The sequence below is a fragment of the Misgurnus anguillicaudatus genome, chromosome 3 (assembly GCF_027580225.2).
Source record: "Misgurnus anguillicaudatus chromosome 3, ASM2758022v2, whole genome shotgun sequence".
Lineage (NCBI taxonomy): Eukaryota > Metazoa > Chordata > Actinopteri > Cypriniformes > Cobitidae > Misgurnus > Misgurnus anguillicaudatus.
The window spans coordinates 8,618,475-8,637,238 of record NC_073339.2 but is presented as its reverse complement, the minus strand read 5'-3'; the positions used below and the strand labels follow the sequence as shown (position 1 = coordinate 8,637,238).

General features: G+C 37.9%; 1 protein-coding gene across 5 annotated transcripts in view; it reads right to left on the bottom strand.

The window, feature by feature from the left end:
- kif16ba (kinesin family member 16Ba) overlaps window positions 1-18,764 on the bottom strand; it is a 24,283-nt gene extending 5,519 nt beyond the window's left edge. Inside the window, exons 1-25 of one of the 5 annotated variants that reach the window (XM_073860835.1) lie at window positions 18,485-18,764; window positions 17,058-17,127; window positions 16,865-16,978; window positions 16,595-16,711; window positions 16,369-16,466; window positions 16,089-16,198; window positions 15,863-16,005; window positions 15,034-15,202; window positions 13,301-13,432; window positions 13,005-13,180; window positions 12,830-12,895; window positions 11,661-11,720; window positions 11,452-11,571; window positions 11,105-11,156; window positions 9,841-9,978; window positions 9,669-9,751; window positions 9,502-9,593; window positions 7,567-7,599; window positions 6,570-6,623; window positions 4,543-4,744; window positions 4,034-4,248; window positions 3,561-3,945; window positions 1,420-1,680; window positions 984-1,339; window positions 566-721 (exon numbers count right to left, since the gene is read on the bottom strand). In XM_073860835.1, coding sequence (XP_073716936.1) covers window positions 566-721; window positions 984-1,339; window positions 1,420-1,680; window positions 3,561-3,945; window positions 4,034-4,248; window positions 4,543-4,744; window positions 6,570-6,623; window positions 7,567-7,599; window positions 9,502-9,593; window positions 9,669-9,751; window positions 9,841-9,978; window positions 11,105-11,156; window positions 11,452-11,571; window positions 11,661-11,720; window positions 12,830-12,895; window positions 13,005-13,180; window positions 13,301-13,432; window positions 15,034-15,202; window positions 15,863-16,005; window positions 16,089-16,198; window positions 16,369-16,466; window positions 16,595-16,711; window positions 16,865-16,978; window positions 17,058-17,127; window positions 18,485-18,531 — 3,449 coding nt within the window. In that variant the 5' untranslated portion in view covers window positions 18,532-18,764. The remainder of the gene's footprint in view (window positions 1-565; window positions 722-983; window positions 1,340-1,419; window positions 1,681-3,560; window positions 3,946-4,033; window positions 4,249-4,542; window positions 4,745-6,569; window positions 6,624-7,566; window positions 7,600-9,501; window positions 9,594-9,668; window positions 9,752-9,840; window positions 9,979-11,104; window positions 11,157-11,451; window positions 11,572-11,660; window positions 11,721-12,829; window positions 12,896-13,004; window positions 13,181-13,300; window positions 13,433-15,033; window positions 15,203-15,862; window positions 16,006-16,088; window positions 16,199-16,368; window positions 16,467-16,594; window positions 16,712-16,864; window positions 16,979-17,057; window positions 17,128-18,484) is intronic. The other 4 variants (XM_073860841.1, XM_073860838.1, XM_073860839.1 and 1 more) reach the window with 4 other exon arrangements.

Below are 18,764 nucleotides of genomic sequence, written 5' to 3'. Positions count from 1 at the left end.
CAAACACAATCTGATTTATATGAGAAAATGTCCTTATATAAGTTTTATAATGGTAGTAAATGGTGCTTCTGATTTGAAACCCATAAAAATCCATCCATCCTTTAAAGAAGTAATCCACACGGCTCCTTTGGGTTAATAAAGGCCTTCTGATGGCAATCGGTGCCCACTACGTCTCGCCACTCCCTTGTGAACGTGGGTTGGTCATTATTGGAAGCTAGTTATTTAAGTTATAAATAATGATATTTTTCTAACAAAATCGCATCGATTTTCCTCAGAAGGCCTTTATTAACCCACAGGAGCCGTGTGGATTACTTCTGCAAAGGATGGGTGGACTTTTTTGGGCTTTAAATCAAAAGCACCATTTACCACCATTATAAAGCTTGGAACAGCCAGGACATTTTCTAATATAACTCCCATTGTGTTCGTCTGAAAAAAGATATTCATATACATTGAGGATGGCTTAAAAGTAAGTAAATCATGGGGTCATTTTTATTTTTGGGTGAACTATCCCTTTAAACAAGCAAATTTGGATAAACTAGCCAGTTGAGAAGATGCGGGTTTGTACCTCTCATCCCCTATTGACATTACAGAGGGGAGGGTCTGTATGGGGCTGACGGGCGACTGGTTCACATTTTTCTCCTCGCTGCTTACGCTTAGACTCCGCCCACTTCCTTCACTTTCGTTGATCCTCTGCTTCAGCTGAGCGATCTCTCTCTCCATCCTGAAAACATCCGGAGAAATACATAAGGAGAGCACTTTGGGTGCCAAAGTGGATCAAAATTGAAGATTTACGGCTTTTAGTTTTACTTTAAAAAATGTGCAAACACCTTTTTGAGGAATACAGACAAAAAATTAGATTATCCTGTTAAACGAATAGTCTTAACTAGCAAATCATTGCTCATGTGACATAAAATAAAACTTCCCACCTCGACTTTTTTAGTAAACACATTGATGCAGACATCAACACAGTTTCAGCAGCTCACCAAAACGCAACAACACACCTCTCCTGGTCCAGGTCTTGTGTTCCTGTCGACTTGAAAGTGCTTTGACTCAGTTCAGATTGGGACCTCCTGCGGGGTCCTTTGGCTTCAGGTTCGAGGCTGAGGCTCCTGCGATAGGCCGAGTGTCTCTTCTCCAATCGAACGACGGCTTGCTCTAGCGCTTCCCGCTGCTGTTTCTCCTTCCACTCCAGGATCTCCTTTTCCTTCCGCCGAACTTTCTCCTCCTGACGGGCCACGTTGGCCGTGAATTCGTACGATTGCTGGAGCTGCTGCAACTGCTCGGCGCTCGCGCTGTACTGAGACAAGCGTTCCTCCTTCTCCTCCAGCTCCTTCTCTACCTGCAAAAACAAAAAAGTGGGACTGATGTAGACAGGTCTTGGGTTTCCAAAAATACCTATTCTAAATCTCTGAGTTCCACCTGATAAAGCGTCTCATCCAGCACTTTGTCCATTTCCTCTGCACTTCCATCTGCCCCTGAAGACCCTCTTCCTCCTCTCACCCTCTCCAGCAGCTCGCTGGCTCTCTGTCGCTCTTCAGACACGGCAGGTAGATGTTTCTCACGCAGAGAGAGCAGCTGTCTCTCTTTAAACTGAAGCTTGTGTTCTGTCTGCTGGATGAGAACCTCCTCCTGACTCAGAGACGAGACGTCCTGCAAGCCACGCTCCATCATGTCGTGAACCTGCAGAGAGATGAAAGAGGCACTATTAAAGCCAGAGCAAACTAAGTTATTATTTTGTAAACAATACATTTGTGAAAACAATTTGTAAACAATGAATCAGTGAAAAAAACTGATTCATTATTTAAAAACATTAATTTGTAAACAATGAATTTGTAAAAAAACAGATTAATTATTTTGTAAACAATGAATATGTTTATTTCAAACAAAATTAATGATTTGTTTATTTCAAAAACAAATAATGAATAATGTATTTACAAAATAATTAATCATTTTTATTGACTGTTTTATTATTTACAAAATAATGAATCATTTAATTCTACTGATTTGGTGTTTTCAAAATAATAAATCAGTTTTAGTAATATATTCATATTTTTTAAGCAAAATAATTAACACATTTTATTGATATTTACAAAATAATTAATACTTTTTTTGACTGATTCATTATTTTGCAAACAGTGAATCAGTAAATAAAACGATTAATTATTTAGTAAAAAAACATGAAAATTGTAAAACGGACTCATAATTTTTTAAATAGTGGACCTAGTTATTTTGTAAACAATGAATTTGTAAAATTGATTCATTATTTTCGGACAATGAAATTTTACAAAACATTATTTTTTAAATAACAAATCTGTCAAATTTTGTAAACAATGAATCGGTTTATTTTAAACAAAATGAATCATACGTTTTTCTCAAAAACAAGTAAAGAATAATATATTTACAAAATAATGAATTCTTTTTATTGACTGTTTTATTATTTACAAAGTAATTAATAATTTCATTCTACTGATTTGGTGTTTTCAAAATATAAGATCAAAGTAAAGTTTTTGTAATTTATTAATATTTTTTAAACAAAAATGAATTAATATTTATTGATACATTTTTCAAAACATTAATTTTTAAATAACGTATCTTATAATTTTGTAAACAATTAATCGGTTTATTTTAAACAAAATGAATCATTTGTTTATTTCAAAAACAAGTAATGAATAATGTATTTACAAAATAATGAATTATTTTTATTGACTGATTTATTATTTACAAAATAATTTATATTGTTATCTACTGTTTGGTGTTTCTAAAATAATAAGTCAGTTTTGTGACATATACATTTTTTTTAAACAAAATAATAAATCCATTTTATTGATATTTACAAAATAATTACTACATTTTCTTGACTGATTCATTATTTTGCAAACAGTGAATCAGTAAATAAAAAGATTAATTATTTTGTAAAAAAAAAGACTCATCATTTTATAAATAGTGGACCTGTTCAAATTTTTGGTAAACAATGAATTTACTCATTTTTCATTATTTTCAAACAATGAAATTTAACAAAACATTAATTTTTAAATAACGAATCTGTCAAAGTTTGTAAACAACAAATCTGTTTGACTGACTTATTATTTACAGTTTTTATCACTTATTTAGTATTTATAAAAATAACAAACCAGTTTGACCTGTTAATATTTTCTTTTCAAAACAATGAATCAATTTAATTTATATTTATGAAATAAAGGCCAAAATCTGCGTTCAAATCTGATTGAATTTCTAGTCCGAATAAGTTTTCCGGAGCTGCCATCATGCCACCGAAGTCATTGCCTCATGAGGCAGCGAGGGAACAAGTCAGCTGCCTTGGACGCAGCCAATGAATCAGTTTATATTACCGATTAATTATTGGAAAAATTATGAATTAATTTATTAATATTTACAAAATAATGAATACATGAATTAACTGATTCATTATTTAATAAACAAGGAATCTGTAAAAAATATGTATTTTTGTAAAAATCAATAAAATTGAATCAAAATAATCGACTCATCTTGTAAACAATGAATCAGTTACATTTGGTGTCAATATGAAATAAAGAGGCATCTACCTGTATCTGTTTGCCCCGGTGTGTATGAAGCAGTAGACTTAGTGACTTCTGTTCACTGGCCACCTCTATCTCCAGCCTGTCCCTTTGTTGAATCAGTGACTCCTCCAGCAAACCCAGCTCCTCCACCTGGGCCTTCTTGAACTGCTCATACCGCTCCTGCGCGCTCCTCCGCGCCTCCTCCCCTCCCTCTTCCTCTCCGTCAATCCGTGCCTCCTTTGCTCGGAGTAGCTCCTCCCTCAGCTCGGCAAGCGTCCGTCTCTCTTGCTCCAGGCGACGGACGTCATCCGGCGTGAGCAGGGATGCCGCCTCCTCGCTGCGTTCCCTTAGCTGCTCCTCCAGACGCCCGACCAGGCTCAGCTGCTCCTTCTCTCGCTCTTCCAGACGTCTGGACATTTAAGACATTTAATTGGATACGCTTTCATTAGGAGGTCTCCTTACAGACTAGTCTACCTTGCTTCACCAAATTCTCTCACCTGTGCTCTATTTGTAATTTGACAGCCTGCTCCTCTCTCTCTCTTTTAAGGCGTTCCAGTTCACGGAAGAGTTCGGTTTGTTCTGCTCGCTCTCGCTGGGCCTGAGCCTTCGCTTTCTCCAGATCCTCTTCATGCACCTTTTCCTCCAGCTGTTTCTGCTGATGTCTCTTCTGTTTCTCCTCCTGCTGCTCCTTCTGGTCCCTGTGTCTCTCCTCCTGTATAATACACATTAACATATAAAAGGTCTCTGTTAACCTTTGTGACATAAAAAAAAGTTGAGAATTAGTTTGGAGATATTGGTGTCTTTTTAGACAGATTTTTAATAGCACAGCTTTGAATTTAGGAGTCAAACAAAAACTATGAATCCTTGAGAATGTTGAGAAATATTTTATAGTCTTGACAAGCCAGCTTTATGGCAACAAAATAACATTCTTAAATTAAACAGTAACGCCATACTAAAATTACGGTTAAACCAACAATCATAAAACTTGATTGCTTCCTGATCTGACCTGGAATCGCTCTTTCTCAGCGATCAGGTCTCTGAGGCGGCTTTCGATATCTTGACTGCGTCTGCGCAGACTCTCCTCCTGTCTGCGTATGCGCAGCTGCACCTGCTGGGACTCTTTCCTCTGAGACTCCACCTCCTGTTGCATGCGCTCGAGCTCCGCCTTTTCACTCTTCTGCTTTTCTTCCATCTCCTTTATTAGCCGCCTACAACACCACAAATACATAAAGATGGTGATTGGCTGGGTTCAGTGGAGAGGTCCTGAATCCACTTAAACAGATTTGTTTTGCATAAGTGTTCAGGCAGAGAACAAAGCGCAAAACAAATTTATGACAGACATATCCTCTTGTTATGTTTTGCATCCATTAAACGTGCATTGTGGGACTTTTAAAAGGATCGCTTGACAGAAATGCAATATAATCTATGACTATATTATCAGTGGCATATAAAGACCTTACATAATAAACTGTATTGTTTTATTACCTTAGTATGAGCCGTTTTTATCTACATACACCGCGGGTCCCATTAATGGAAGTCGCCGTTATGTTTCTACAGTAGCTACTCTATAGAGCGCTTTCGTCACTACGTTTTCTCAGACAACGACGTGTTTGTCCTGTGGCGGCTACCGTAGCTTCTCATTGCGCTGGTTGCAATTCGCAATCTCACCACTAGATGCCGCTAAAAACCCACACTACACCGTTAACTAACACGGAAATAAATAAGAAATTATCAAGAAAGATGAAGAAGCTTTCATTTGTATTTATCATTTAAAATTATTCGCTTTTAATTAAAAGTAATAATTTAAAAAAATTGTCTAAATATACGTATAAAGTCGGGATGAACAAATACAAAATTTCTGTGCCGATAGCAATATTCGATTACTTGGAATATGTACTGATACCAAGTATTATGTCATAAAATCCTAGAAGTTCAGAGCGAATTCAGAATAATCACACAATTGTCCCGAGTTCTGATCTATTTTTCTGCCCCCTTTGATTGGCAGGATTTAAACAATCTACCAGTGTCCAATTGTAGAAAAAAATGCTTTTATTTGCGATACAGTTCACATGCCGATATACTGGTGCATCCCTAATATAAACCGTTTCCCATTAGAGTATTTAAAGGTGCAATCTGTAACTTTTAACCCCTCTATCGCCACCTTTGTTTGAGATGTAAAATTACAATATTTTACTTGCTTATCTTTACGTTTGCGATGCATATGTCCATAATTTTTCAGACAAACACATTTTAAGTTATTTTAGAAAATGTCCTAGATCTTCCAATTTTTGTCAGGATATGGGGACCACCTCCTTCACGCTCAAAGAATGTGCAAGATGTGTCTAAGATGGCGGCGTTACGGTAGCTAGTTATTTTCGTTTAAGTTAAGTTTTAAATATGGATAGTTCTACAACAAACCCGCATGAATTACCCTCAGAAGGCCTTTGTTCATCCTCATGGAGCGGTTTGGATTACTTTTTTGAAGGATGGATGCACAATATTTGGGGGTCAAGAGGTGGTCCCCGTATTCTGACATTAAAAAATTGGAAGATCTAGGACATTTTACAAAATAACTGAAAATGCTTTCGTCCGAAAAATGATGGACACATGCATTTTGGACGGTTTGAGGGTGAGTAAATCATGAGTTTATTATCATTTTTAAAGTAAAATGAGGTCAAGCTGACAAATTGTACGGGGCAGGTTAAATTCGAAATTATTATTAAAAGCTTACCATTGTGAATCATGTAAGGAGACAGTTTTAAATGCTTATTTTTTATTTACTTACTTTTTTATTTACTTATTTTATTATCTTATTTGCTTAATAACTGATTTGTTTTTATTTACAAAAAAAAAAAACACATCCTGCATTGCAAAAGTAACTTGATCTTGATATTGCATTTACTATTTTCAAAATGAAGATTGAAAATGAAGACTGAAAGTCTGAGTTACAGTTAAAGACAAGAATATATCTTCAAATATTACTGTTTATTTGAATGACTTTATGATTGTTAGATTTGTGGTCACATGACAAACCTTTTAGTTTCAAGTTTTTCCAGTTCTTCCCTTTGTTGCCTCTCAAACTCCAGTCTGGAACACACAAACACAATTAGTTTCCACCCTTAACACACACACACACACACACTTCAGACACCACAACAAACTCGCTACACTTCATGAAATCTGGCAGTCGATGCATTGCAGCTATAAGCACATGCTGCAGGTTGCACAACTCAAAACCATCAAACAGTCAGTTGAAGGCACACACTTAAAGTGATAGTTTACTTAAAATATGAAATGTTTGTCATAACTAAGGGCTCGTGTACACCAAGGTTTTGTGCCGGCGTATGTTTTCAATTGTTTCCAATGGAAGCGCCGCGCTTTTCAAAAATGCCAGAAGCGCTCATCAATGTCACTTTTCACTCAGCCGTCCAATCACAGTGGAGGGGGGGCTGGACAAATACCACAACAACCAACCAGCGCATCATACAACGACCGGTAAACAAAGGAGAAGTATCATTGCAAACGAAGCGTTTTGCTGAAAAAATGCTGGCAAACACGCCACAGTTGGCGTCCGCCTGCCGTTTTCAGTCGCGTTTAAACGCTTTGGTGTGCACGCCCCCTTACTCACCCACATGTTGTTCTAGCCATGTATGAGTTTCTTTGTTGTGAAGAACACAATAGAATATGATAAATATACCACTAACTTCCATAGTATTTGTTTTTCCTACTATGGAAGTAAAAGGGTACTGTGTACTTACCATCATTTATCAAAATATCTTCTATTGTGTTTAACAGAATTAAGAAACTCATACAGATTTAGTTCAACACGAGGATGAGTAAATGACAGCATTTTCATTTTGGGTCAACTATCCCTTTAACTAAAGTGTTATGGTTATGAGGTGTCAGGGGACAAATAACTTCTCACAAGAATGAACAATGGGAAATGGAGAGACCGAACCCACAAACACGACGACTTGTGTTAAAAACAAAGAAACAACATTAGAAGACTAGTTGTGCGTTTATGTTCTACCTGAGAAAGACGGGTCCCTTTTCAGTGAAGAGACTGCCACAAAACAAATCCAGAAAGAATAACATTACCAAACTACACCACACTCTGTCTTTTATTTCAATTTATTTGAGGAAAATTGAAATATTAGCATTGCAGAGCTACATTCACTTCTTTAGAGGTAACTGGCCTTACAAAAGAAATAAGCTGGTGTTGTAGATTTTTGCTTGTGATTGTATATCGTCATTCATTGCGGAACTGTCCAGTGTCTGTGAGTTTCTGCATGCGTGATGCAGACGCAATTTCCTAAGAGCATCACCATGAAACAGGCCTTTGCTGTGACTCCTTTGAATAATGTTACAATGCAAAAGCCAACATGCGTATGTAGCTTTTTAAGGGATGCATTGATATTGAACATTTGGATATACACTCACCTAAAGGACAATTAGGAACACCTGTTCAATTTCTCATTAATGCAATTATCTAATCAACCAATCACAGGGCAGTTGCTTCAATGCATTTAGGGGTGTGGTCCTGGTCAAGACAATCTCCTGAACTCCAAACTGAATGTCAGAATGGGAAAGAAAGTTGATTTAACTGTGGCATGGTTGTTGGTGCCAGACGCGCCGGTCTGAGTATTTCACAATCTGCTCAGTTACTGGGATTTTCACGCACAACCATTTCTAGGGTTAACAAAGAATGGTGTGAAAAGGGAAAAATATCTAGTATGCGGCAGTCCTTTGGGCGAAAATGCCTTGTTGATGCTAGAGGTCAGAGGAGAATGAGCCGACTGATTCAAGCTGATAGAAGAGCAACTTTGACTGAAATAAACACTCGTTACAACCGAGGTATGCAGCAAAGCATTTGTAAAGCCACAACACGCACAACCTTGAGGCGGATGGGCTACAACAGCAGAAGACCCCACCTGGTACCACTCATCTCCACTACAAATGGGAAAAAGATGCTACAATTTGCATGAGCTCACCAAAATTGGACAGTTGAAGACTGGAAAAACGTTGCCTGGTCTGATGAGTCTCGATTTCTGTCAGAATTTGACGTAAACAGAATGAGAACATGGATCCATCATGCCTTGTTATCACTGTGCAGGCTGGTGGTGGTGGCGTAATGGTGTGGGGGATGTTTTCTTGGCACACTTTAGGCCCCTTAGTGCCAATTGGGCATCATTTTAAATGCCAGGGCCTACCTGAGCATTGTTTCTGACCATGTCCATCCCTTTATGACCACCATGTACCATCCTCTGATGTCTACTTCCAGCAGGATAATGCACCATGTCACAAAGCTCAAATCATTTCAAATTGGTTTCTTGAACATGACAATGAATTCACTGAACTAAAATGGCCCCCACAGTCACCAGATCTCAACCCAATAGAGCATCTTTGGGATGTGGTGGAACTGGAGCTTCGTGCCCTGGATGTGCATCCCACAAATCTACATCAACAAAAAGATGCTATCAATATGAGCCAACATTTCTAAAGAATGCTTTCAGCACTTTGTTGAATCAATGCCACGTAGAATTAAGGCAGTTCTGAAGGCGAAAAGGGGTCAAACACAGTATTAGTATGGTGTTCCTAATAATCCTTTAGGTGAGTGTATTTTGTTGACATCCAACATGATGTTCATCCCAGATTTATATTGGCCAATACTCATAAATTATAAATATATCAAGTAATGCATCCTTATTGTTAATATTTGTGAGGTAAGCACTCGTGAGTTGTTAAGCGGGAGGGCTGAAGTTTGTGAGTGTTTAAATGCAACACCAGGAGTACCAGCGATGGTGTCGGAGGGCATGGAGAGAGAGTAGGGTGGAGAGAGGAGGGAAGAAGAGGCTCCTGAGAGGGAAAAGATGGAGGAGGATTGAGGAAGAGAAGCAGGGAGGAAGATCTCTCTCTCACTCCGTCACACACTTACATGTCTTGTTTAGCACGTGTATGAACTTACCCAGGGTTATACAGCATGACCGTGGAGAGGTTTTCACAGGATTTGGACAGATCGCTCATGGATAAACTCAGACCAGTGGTCAGAAGGCCGCTCTGCAGAACCACAGCAGTGTTATGTTACAGATAAAATAAATGATGCCAGTTTAACAATGAATTAGAATTTCTCACTTTTCGTTTCTCTCTTAATTTTGCTGCCTCTTTGGGATGGTTAAATCTGAACATATTGGTTCGGCCGAGTAGAATAACAGCTCCTGAAAAAAACACACCACAAATAAAGCTACCATTTATGAAAAAACAACATAACATTAATTGAAAAAAAGTGAAAATGTTAATGTGGGACCTTGGTTGAGTGGACAGGGCTCTGTGACCTGAACTCCATTGACTGAACACTGAGCATCATTCAGAGGGATAAGAGTCACTCGTCCAGTCTGATTCTCTATCAAACAGTGTTCACTCTCCAGACCCAAACCATGAAGAACTACAAACGAACACGCAAAAAGCTTAATGAAAAACCTTTGGAAAATGTATGATAAGATGTTTATAATTAATTAATCTTTAAAAATGACTAGGGATGCACTGATACAAAATATCTGTGCCGATACCGATATTCAGTCGCTACTGATATCGATAGATACTGATAGTTCTGCTTTTTTAATAGAGATGCACCGATAGCCAATTATTCAGACTGATATCTGCCAATACCGATAGTTTTGTGGTTATATTAACCTGCATGAACTAAATTTTGTAGATTAGATTTTCTGAAGGTTATTCATTCATATAATAACGATTAATATTAAACATTAAACTAGTGATGTTTCTTTACATTTTCTATACACAGAGCTCAAATTTAGTGCATTTTCCAGTTCTTTTTTGATTGACAGGATATATCAGCCATGACCATCAACTATTTTTAAACTATGGGCCGATAGTTTGAAACTTTGCTTTTATCAACCGATACCGATTATTGGCCGATACATCGGTGCATATCTACTTTTTACTCTAAACCACAATTCTGTTGTCACTGTGACCCAAAAAAATACAATAAAATCACACAATATTATAGATGCACTCCTTGCCAATTCCCATTTCTCTGTAGATCTGGCCCACCGATACCGATTTTTACCGATTCTGATTTTCTTTCATAGAACTATAATTGACGCCTAGGCTACCAACAAAATCCAATTTTCTTCTATAAAAAACTTTATTTTCATCATAAAATAAATTATTAATACATTTAATCTAAACAGATAAAGTGCTCTCAGACTCAGTCAGGCTCACTGACATTATGTTAGATGTTCCACTGCGAGTTGTGATGTTATTGCTTGTGCGCTGGCAACAAAAGGACCGGCTGACTGAACATTCAATCAGTGCATCTCTACGCAATATGCATTTTACAACCCCTTTTGATTTCCAGGATATAATCTGCCCTGATCGTCGTCTGTTTTTAAACAATCAGCCAATGTCCGATAGTGTAAAAAATGCTACCGATACCGATTAAAGGGCAATATATTGGTGCATCCCTAAAAATTAACTGTATATAATTACAACCATTTATACCGTATATCCTACATCATTGGATCCATAAAAAAGCAGGTTCAACTCACTAATGTCCTGCTCAGTAGTAGCATCATCACGACCAACATATGTTCTTCCCTCCTATAAACAAACAATCACATTTATCCATTACATACGGCACAACAAATATAATTGCATTCATTACACATTTTATTTTAAACATACATAATCGTATGTATTACACACTACTGCAAACATAATCGTATTTATTTATTACCTTTAATATTGACTGAGTAAGGTCATGTCAATGATTGAAATCAAACTTTGATGCTCCTAATCTTAGGATTTCAGGGTCACCACTGTAAACATGCTATCACATTCATTTAATACACTACTGTAAACACATAAACACATTTATTACATAAACACGTATTACCTTTAAATGATAGAGAATGATGCCGGTACTCAGCAGGTCATCATCGATCCCGATGAGATGAGGAAGTTCAGAGTCTAGGATCACTCCGATTCCCTCCTTCCTCAGAGCCAGAGTCTCTTCCTTCACAACGCACCCCACACATTTACACATTAGAGACTATAGATATACACTAAAGGGTAGTGGAGATACTCTTTATCGCTGACACAAACCTTCAGGATGTTTTGAGTTTCATTCCACTTGTTCGTCCACTCCTTTGTCAGCTCTAAAACCTGCCACAGAAAAGCACACGCAAACATACTTGGGTGATTCTCACGAAACCATTGAAACACCACGGCACTAATGATTTTAGCTTTAAAATGTGTAATATAGTAACATTAAAAAGCATCAGAATTAACACAATACTGTGTTCTACCTTGCACAATGTGTGATTTCAACATAAGAATTTATAATTGGAAATTTTATCTCATTTTCTGCTGAAATTCTCATTACCGCAATGTGTCCGGCTGTGTTTGAACATGCGTTATGTTGTAATTTAATCAAATTAACACAAAAATATTAAGAAAAAAAATAAATGGATGTTTTGCTAGACTACTTTAGATGACAGAAAAAATATTTACTGAATATTCATGTATAATAATAATGAAGAAAAATTAGGAAAATGATGTGTCCATGCCTGATGTTCTCATCCTCCGCAACACTTTTTGAGAACAGTTTAAGCACACATACAGAATTTTAATAAAGTTTGATTTTGAGTGACCAAGCACATGGACCAGTTACTGCAAGATGGCTACCAGGTAAGATAATTTTTTTACAGTTAATTTGAAATATTGTCTTGTCAGAATGCTTACACGACATTTGGATTATCATTACCGCAACAGATGCTTATTAAATGTTAATTTAATTAATAGAAGCATAATACTTTGATTTTAAATGCATGTGCAGAATCTCCAAATGATGTTCTTTCAGGTTTGTTATGTCATTTTGAAAATATGTCAGTGTTGATGTTTTCTGACTGTTGCGGTAATGAGATTAATTTTTTTAATTATGTTACAAAAAGTGTTAAATGATAAGTAAAAGTTTTTAAATGAATGTTCCCATTTACTCCAGACTTTGTTTTTCAATGTCTGGTGGGAAAAAAGTAAATTTAAGCAATTTTTACATTTTCATGTTTGACATTTTTAAAACCACGTTTTCGTGAGAATCACCCACTTGGTGTGTTATTTATTTTTGTGCCGTCAAAAATAGATAGTCCTGCAACAATGTCACACCATGGGATGAGGTAATGTTAACTGTATCAGTAACAGGGATGCTGTGATACAGAGGAAAGTATATCTGTTGCTATGGAAACAATGCTTTAACAATTTGGGTTGTAGATTACCCTGGCTTCATTATGGTGTAGTTCTTCTTCCATACTTAATGCTGTGGGCGAATCAAGTAGTGCAATCTGAAACAAACAAAAACAAGAGTGAATCCGAATCAATAAAGAGATAATAGGAATCAGACTATGGCATTTTATAGCTTTCATAACCTTCTACATTATTTTAAATTCAGACCTGGTTTCCCTGTGCAAGCAGAGCTTTAAGTCGAGCGATCTCGGCCCGGAGCTCTCGGATGAGTCTCACGTTGGAATCTTCGTTAATCGTGGGTTTGTTGATGATGTTTTTGGCGCGGTTGGCGTAGCGCAATGTGCTAAGCGTCTCGCCGTAGTTCACGTCTGCAGGCGAAATAGCTGAAAAACAAAAACGAAGTCTCACTTCCACTAAACATTTTATATGTCAAATCCACCTATAGACCTTAACTTTAACCCCACGCTAGCTGTGGTCAAGAGGGTCTTTGATTCGTCACTCACTTGCGATCATAATGGTTTTGGAGTTTCCTCCGAGACTGTCTTTCAGGAGCCAGGTGAGCACGGAGTCTCTGTATGGGACAAACACCTGCTTCTTCTTCAAATGACTGTTTAATCCTTCCTGTGACAGATCAGCTACAAACACATGAAAGCACAATTAACAGACATTCATTTGTGCTATAGAAGATTCTGGTATCTACTTAAAGTCCTCCTGTAATCGATAATTTTATCACTTTTTGGAAAATAGGCTCATTTTCCAGCTCCCCTAGAGTTAAACATTTAATTTTTACCGTTTTGGAATCCATTCAGCTGGTCTCCGGGTCTGGCGCTAGCATTTTTAGCATAGCTTAGCATAATCCATTGAATCTGATTAGACCATTAGCATCCCGCTCAAAAATAACCAAAGCGTTTTGATATTTTTCCTATTTAAAACTTGACTCTTCTGTAGTTACATCGTATACTAAGATCGACAGAAAACCAAAAGCTGCAATTCTCCAGGCAGACATGGCTAGGACTACACTCTCATTCTGGCGCAACGATCAAGGACCTTGCTGCCGCAACACGGCTGCAGGATATTACGCAGCGCCTTAAAGGAATAGTCTACCCTTTTGCCATATTAAATCCATATTCCATATTCATAGGAATGAATGGGGCTAGGCTAAATGCTAACACATTCACAACGCGCTGTACAGTGCACACATTGAAAAAAGATAGGTATGTATTAATTTGTCTAGGTTGAGGTAATAACATAGTTTAATATGGCAAAAGGGTGGACTATTCCTTAAAAGTAGCCCCCTTGGTAAATTTCAATAGCAGGGGACTATTTTCAAGCACTGCGTAATATCATTGCACCTCCTGCAGCCAATTTACGGCATCAAAGTCCTTGATTATCACGCCACAATGAGAGTACAGTTCCTAACCATATCGGCCTAGAAAATCACAACTTTTAATTTTCCGTCAGTCTTAGTACACGATGTAACTACAGAAGAGTCAAGTTTTGGTTATTTTTTAGCATGATGCTAATGGTCTAATCAGATTCAATGGATTATGCTAAGCTATGCTAAAAGTGGTACCGCCAGACCCCGGAGATCGGCTGAATGGATTCCAAAACGGTAAAAATCAAATGTTTGACTCTAGGGGAGCTGGAAAATGAGCACATTTTTAAAAAAAGCGGAGTGACCCTTTAAAACTCATCTTTGTGCATCATAATAGCAAAATGTAAAAGTTTTTCCGGTGACAGTAATTTCTTCATTCTTTAAATTTAACTCTACACCCTTTGCCTCATTTAGTATACGTGGATATGCAAATTAATATGCAAATTATCCCCATCTCTACTGTATCGCACAGCTCGGACCATAGATATAAATATGCGTTAGTAGATGTAGCAGCATTTCCCGGTAATTCATTGAGAAGCATAGCAAGCATAATTGGCCAATGTATCGGCCCAACATTAACTATGAAATACCAGATAAACAACAATAAAAACTTGATTTTTACCACAGGGGGACCTTTACCATATTAAAGGTGCAGTGTGTGAATTTTAGCGGCATCTAGTGGTGAAGTTGCTAATTGCAACCATTTTTTATATTATTTTGCATTTTTTTTCAAGAGATCCTTCTAAAAATTACACACTGCACCTTTAAATATAATTTTGGAGATCCTCTATCCTTGTGCTTTATTGACAGTATACAAATCCAGTAACTCACTACACTATTTCATACCAAACATTTACTCACCTAAGGCTGAGATGACATTGCCCAGAGTGACCAGTGATTTGTTGATATTGCCGCCCTCTTTGAGTCGAACGCCAGTGGCCCCTGTGGCGTCAGCCCTCTCACTTCCTGCCAGGTCAACTAGATGAATCTTACTGACTGTCTCGCTTGGCATTTCAGCGTCAAATTTAGCCTAAGGAGAAGGGAATTAGATGTGCATTGTGTTACATGTTAAACGAGTTACACTTAGTTGTGTAAAGCTGCTATTTAAACAAAATCTGTGCATGACTGTGTAATGTGTTGAAGTCACCTGAACACACTTGTGTGATAGGCTGGATGATATACCTAAAGTTTAATTTCTCAATATCTTTCCAAATTTTGGTAGTGCTTGATAAATGTATAGATATATAGATTTTTTTTATTATTACTATTTTTTTGTGTGATTTTCTTTTGCCCCAGTAGAAACATAAAATATTTTACAGACTGTTAGTGCAGTTTTTGGGACATTAATCTTAATTTTCAACAATGTTTGCGGTATTTTGCCGACATTGCTGGTAAAATCTTGCATTCCATATATTGGCCAGCACTGCCGTGCATGTGTAACGGGTTGCAATTACCTGTGCACACCTGTGTGTACTGTTATGCTGTGAAAGCCGCGCGTGAAATTCTAGTTATCAAGACATTCACGCGGAAATTCGCGTCATGGGAGGGGCTTCTGCGACTCTGCTCGCTTCCTGAAATCACGTCACTACTAGAGCAAGCTCCTGATTGGTTAACGCGGCACATTTTCTTGACGCCTCTACCGCGGCTGGTGTGAACGCAGCATTACACCTCTGTAATGTGCTGCAGTCACCTGTGTAAAGTTAATGGTGAAGATGGCGTGCGAGCGGCTGCTGGCATCGTTCATGCCTGTGCTAGCCGTGGTACGGTTGATGTTGCCCGCCTCCATCAGCTCTTCCACATCACTGTAGTTCTGGACAAGGTGCTTCGATAGGTCTGAAATCAATGATGACTGCAATGTTAGTACGGTTTATGCTTAACTGTTGTTGGTATCGTAACGCCCCTGATGCCGGTCTCACCTTCGACATAGGGTCCGTCTTTTGGATGCTCTCTCACTCTGAGGTTATACGTCTTTGCCATCTTTCTCCTTAACAAGTCCCGGACTCGTTCATTGTAAATCTCCAGGTAACTGTCATCATAACCAAAACAGGAAGTGCAAAATGAGGATGCTGACCATGAAAATTCTGTTAAGTGTAAATGCAGTTTGAAGCAGTCACTATTTATTTCATCAATTATATTTTGCACCTTTGTCTTTGATCTTTACCCTGAACTTTGACCTTCAGTCCTGAATCAACTTACCTGACCTCAGTGCGAAAAGAAGCCTCATCTCTTCGAGTCATGCCTAAAATCCGACTGAATAACCCTTCACAGATTCGTGGGATCAGCCCGACATCACCCTACAGCAGATAAAATTCAACAATGTAGAGAGAAATTTTATTACAATTTCAATAATAATAAATGAACAGCTTTGCCACATAGCAGGGTCACTAATGTATGCCTGTACTGACAGACTTGGTTCTCTTACAGGCATGCCCATCATTGTGTGTGACTTCCCCGATCCGGTCTGGCCATAGGCAAAGACGCAGGCGTTATATCCTTCAAAAGCTGCCTTCAAAACATCAGTGCCCAGATCCTTAAACACCTACAAGCACACCATTATGTCACATTGATTTCAATATTAAATACATCACAGTTATATTTTCACTGAATGCTGATTTTATGTAGAAAATAATACAAATTTCTATAGCTGGGGTTTCATAGGCCGTGTCACATATATGATGTAAAGACTACTGACCCTCTCCTGCGAGACAAAGTTGGCATTTTTAGAGTCCGATGAGTCGTAGGAGAAATCGTATGTGAACGTCTTCGTTCTTTCTCTCACAGAATCTCCAGTCACACCATCTGGTAACTGTTAAAGAAACAACACGGTAAATAATCTGAATATGATCTGTCGAGGTCTGAGCTCAGAATTTGTCACTTTCACCTACTTTTGAGTTCGTGACAGTTGTCTTGTTTCCCTCCATTTCGATGATGCACTTGGCAGACAGGTCTTTCTCCCTGTCCAAAGAAATCAATACAGCATGAATAAAATATTTACATTTATATATTTCATATATTATTCACAAACACTCTGTAAAGTCTATAGACATGCAAACTGTTAAATTAAATCACTTTCTCAGGTGTCTAGCGCTGGTTTGATAATTTCATGAGCGGTTTAAGAAGAATATATATGCATGCATGTATACATTTATGTTTATATAGCTGTCCTGTTGAATATTCCAATTCAAAAATTATTTAATTATGCAGGAATATCCAAAGTAAACGCACACACTTTTTGTATGTTTTTAAGTTGGGGGGTCTCAAGCTATTTCATGCATTTCGACTTAAAGGTGGGGTGCATGATCTCTGAAAGCCACTGTTGACATCTGAAATCACCTAAACAAATACGCCCCTACCCCAATAGAACCTGGACCCTCTTTTGATAGACCCACCCCACATATACGCAACCCATTTGCTACAAGTGTGTTTTGGTACTCGGCCCGACTCACTATTCCAAAGTGTTTTTCAAAAATCATGCACCCCGCCTTTAACACAGTTAAAGAGTTGGATTCATCATGCGAAACATAGGCAAAGTGTCTTGCAGTTGGAAGTATTTCTGTGGCGAATGCACTTCGCAAGGGTTCGTACAAGCATGAAAGATTCATATTTAACAATCTTGCTTAATTTTATGGGCAATTTCAAGTACAGTGAAAGTCCCGAAATAGCGCATGCACACATCAAACAACAGCTGACACGAAATTAACGTCACAAAAAAGTGTTCTTATTTGTGAGGGAAATTTAAGCATGTTCAACTTCCCAAAGAGCTCAGCCTTGTGGAAACAATAGATATCGTTTGTTTAACGTTATCTGGGCTAGAAGTGGAGTTGTGCATGCGTGTTTGTTTGTTAAACGCTGGATTTTGTTGAAGTTGGACTAGTTATGATTCGCAAACCGCATTAAACGTCTGTGCGTAAGTGCATAATGTAAACGACACGACCATGTAGTGAGTCATAAGTTATCCAGAGATAGTGGGACTATCCAGGAGCTCGTGTTTATTTGGAAAGAAGTACAGCTGTCTTTATAAATATCTTCATTTTTACTCAATTCACTTTTTGGTCCTCATAATACTTTTTTTTAAAGCATAATGCAATAAAACATTAGAAATAATTATTACAATACAATGTAATATATAATAATAAAAAATCCTTAGTATTGTTAAGCCATAATTTAAATGTTTCAGTGCTATCTAACTAGTAGTGCAGCTCACTAGTTTTTGAGCCAGAGCCAGAATCACAAAGACTTCAGTTTAATTCACTCCGTAGCCATTGCGACATTGACGTACACATGTTTATTTGTGTGTATGTGACTCGCTTACCGTCTGTTCATGGGCCGGAGCCGTACTGCCACTCGAACCGATGCCATGGCACATCCCTGACCATCAGACTGGACTCTCACAATCACACAAACACTGTGTCACTTCTCATGGATGACTGTATCCGTATCAAACCGTGAGATAAATGATACCGCTCATCTAGTCTTTACTCATTTCTGACGTTAAACGACACCTTTGTTCAGAACGTAGATGTTCGGCTTGTATTCTTTTCCCGGAGTGATTTACAATATCCTCCTCTTTGCTGGTGGATGCGCCGCATACA